The sequence below is a fragment of the Vicia villosa genome, linkage group LG1 (genome assembly GCF_029867415.1).
Source record: "Vicia villosa cultivar HV-30 ecotype Madison, WI linkage group LG1, Vvil1.0, whole genome shotgun sequence".
Taxonomy (NCBI): Eukaryota; Viridiplantae; Streptophyta; class Magnoliopsida; order Fabales; family Fabaceae; genus Vicia; species Vicia villosa.
Genome location: NC_081180.1, coordinates 117,318,582 through 117,321,999, shown reverse-complemented (window position 1 = coordinate 117,321,999; position 3,418 = coordinate 117,318,582). Strand labels below are relative to the sequence as shown.

General features: G+C 34.6%; 1 protein-coding gene across 1 annotated transcript; it reads left to right on the top strand.

The window, feature by feature from the left end:
- Positions 1 to 512: 512 nt before the first annotated feature.
- On the top strand, positions 513 to 3,058 carry LOC131615208 (uncharacterized). Its single transcript, XM_058886689.1, has 3 exons — positions 513 to 713; positions 807 to 1,213; positions 1,665 to 3,058. The coding sequence occupies exons 1-3, from the start codon at positions 648 to 650 to the stop codon at positions 2,911 to 2,913; spliced, it is 1,722 nt and encodes a 573-aa protein (XP_058742672.1). The 5' UTR covers positions 513 to 647; the 3' UTR covers positions 2,914 to 3,058.
- Positions 3,059 to 3,418: the final 360 nt, after the last annotated feature.

The window sequence follows — 3,418 nt, the reverse complement described above, 5'->3', positions numbered from 1 at the left end:
TATTAATTATATTGATATTTTTAGAATATTTTTATATATTAAGATTTTATTTCACTTAACCTTTTTCTAGAATAAATATTTTAATGTGTTATCAAGAAAATTCAATTAGTTTTAAATATTTTGAAAATGATAAGTGAATATTATCTATGTTCAAACTATATTAATTTGAAATTTTTAATAAATTAGAATATATATTTAATTTGGTACTAGTAAACTATTATTAGTTATTTTAATTATAATATCTATGAGAGAAATAATTGAGATTTTTTTAGTTATAATAAATTGTAAATAGCAGAAAAAATAATATAAAAATAACTTATAGATTAATAGAGATGTATTTAATTAAAATGGCATTATATAATTTAGAATATAAGTTATAAAAAAGGAAAAATAAAAATAGAAATGGAAGACGTGTATTATTATTATTACCATTATTATTATCATCATGTATGAAAACAAGCCAATAATAAAAAATCCATTATTTGTGACTAATTAGCCCCTCCCTTGTTATATTTTCTCTCTGAAACCCCAACCCCATATATATTTCCTTCCCCTTTATTTCTACAGCAGAAATAGCAAGTACCCGCTTTACGGGTGAGAGAAGAAAAACACACACAGTGCTGTTTTCATTCTTCACCCACATCACCATGGCCATCAACACTCCCTATCTCAATGCTACAGAAAAGAAACACTGGTGGCTCACAAATCGTAAGGTAAACACTCCAAAACCCCTTTCCCTCACGAGCATATCTTGTTTTGAAGGTTTCATTTTCCTGATAATGTTTTTGTAATATTTTTTTTTCTAGATTGTTGAGAAATACATCAAAGACGCACGAACCCTCATTGCAACACAAGAACCCAACGAGATTGCTTCAGCTCTGACTCTACTTGACGCGGCTCTGGCTATCTCTCCCTCCTCAGATCAAGCTCTTGAGCTTAAAGCGAGATCTTTGCTCTATCTGAGAAGATTCAAAGATGTTGCAAATATGCTTCAGGATTACATTCCGAGTCTCAAAATGGCCAACGATGATTCCGGCTCTGTTTCTTCCGATGGCTCTTCTCAACAGCTTTCAAGAGAAGGCGTCAAGTTGTTGTCTTCTTCGGATTCCTCTGATCCAGATCAGAGCTTTTTCAAGTGCTTCTCTGTCTCTGATTTGAAAAAGCGAGTCATGGCTGGTCTCTGCAAAAGCTCTGAAAATGAAGGATATTGGAGGTAATAAAAAAATTACTACTCCATTTAATTTATGTCATTATTGTCTCCATAACTTTAAAACTAAAATAGTTTCTTTTCAAAAAATAGTTTCTTTTTACAGTTTCTGTTTTCTATTTAATGAGTTTTACCAATGAATTTGGAGATTAGATCGGAGAGTCCCCAATATCATGGGGTTTGAGTAAATGCTTCTCTGCCAGCTAGTAATGAAACTTTTAAAAATACCTATCAAATTCAATGCACATTGAAAGGTATATCAAGCAAGACCAATAAATAATTAATGTAATATTAATAGTTTGCGTAATTTGGTTCACATATTTCAACTGTTTTGGTTTGGTAGCAGGTTTCTTCTATTTTTAATATACACACTAGGCCCTTATTTATTTTTTTTAAACAATTTCGTAAATTCTAAGATAATAAATTAATTGATTAATTTTCTAAATGTGAATTTCAGATACTTGGTTTTGGGGAAAGCATGTTGCCATTTAGGCCTAATGGAGGATGCTTTGGTTCTTCTTCAAACCGGAAAACGCCTCGCTAGCGCCGCATTTCGCCGCGAGAGCGTGTGTTGGACCGACGATAGTTTCTCTCTATGGAACAAACCGTTCCCCGGCGACGCTATTTCAACAACTCCACCTCGAAGTCCTCTATCAGAATCCGAAACCGTAAACCAACTCATTGCGCACATTAAATTCCTTCTCCGTCGACGCGCTGCCGCAATCGCTGCCATGGACGCTGGACTCCACACGGAAGCTATCCGTCACTTCTCGAAAATCGTCGACGGCCGCCGTGGTGCTCCACAAGGATTCCTCGCTGAATGCTACATGCACAGAGCAACCGCCTTTCGTTCAGCAGGTAGAATCGCTGATTCAATCGCGGATTGTAACAGAACACTCTCACTCGATCCTACATGTATTCAAGCACTTGAATCCAGAGCCTCGATTCTAGAAACAATCCGCTCCTATCAAGATTGTCTTCACGATCTCGAACACTTGAAGCTTCTATACAACACAATTTTACGCGATCGAAAACTCGCTGGACCGTTATGGAAACGTCATAATGTTCGTTACAATGAGATTCCCGGTAAACTATGCACTCTCACCGCGAAAATTCAATTTCTGAAACAGAAAATGGCTTCCGGCGAAACGCGTAATGTGGATTATTATGCTTTGATTGGTCTACGACGCGGTTGTGGTCGATCGGAGTTGCAACGGGCTCATCTTTTGCTTTGCTTGAAGCATAAACCAGAGAAAGCCACATGTTTCATTGAAAGATGTGAACTCGCCGATGAACGCGATCTTGAATCGGTTAAAGATAGAACGAAAATGGCTTCAATGTTGTTGTATAGGCTGCTTCAGAAAGGTTATTCCAGTGTTATGAATTCCATTGCAGAAGATGAAATTGCAGAGAAAGAAAGGAAAATTGCTTTACAGTTACAACAAACTTCTGCAAATGCAAATGCAAATGTTAATGCAAATGCAAATGTAAATGTAAATGCAAATGTACATTCAGTTGAAATGTTGCAACAGATAAGTAGAGATGAAAACATGGAGGAAAAGTTTTTGATGTCTTCGCCGAGCATTGCGAATCCAACGGTGTTTCAAGGAGTGTTTTGCCGTGATCTAACGGTGGTGGGGAACTTGCTTTCTCAAAGGTTTAGTAGTAGGTCAATTCCGGTCAAATACGAAGCGCTTAGTTGTTGAATTCATTGATTGATTGGGGAATTGGGATGATTTGTTTTTTACCGGCTGAAAATATCTCTCATTCTGATTATTGGTTAATTATATTATATGTACAAATGGATAAATTAAATTTTGAAAAAAAGCCGGAAGAAAATTAATTAATTAATTTAATATGTTTTTATTTTTATTATTATAGGATATTCTATTCTCGTAGTCTACTATTGGAATTTGGAGTTTATCAGCCTTAAAATAAAGGGTCATGCTAACATGTGCCCTAAGGGCACATGTTAATGATACTATAATTAGAAAAAATTAATTATAATTAAATAGAATTAAGTCATATTTAAAATTTCGATACATTAAATACACGCATTCCAAAAAATTATTTCTATAAATATCTCATTAACTTGTGCCTTTGGGGCACATGTTAGCTTTTCCCTAAAATAAAAGTACTACTAACACGTTATAAATGCTAGTTATGTTAATGTTATTAATATTTGAATTTATAGGATATATTGAATGATGA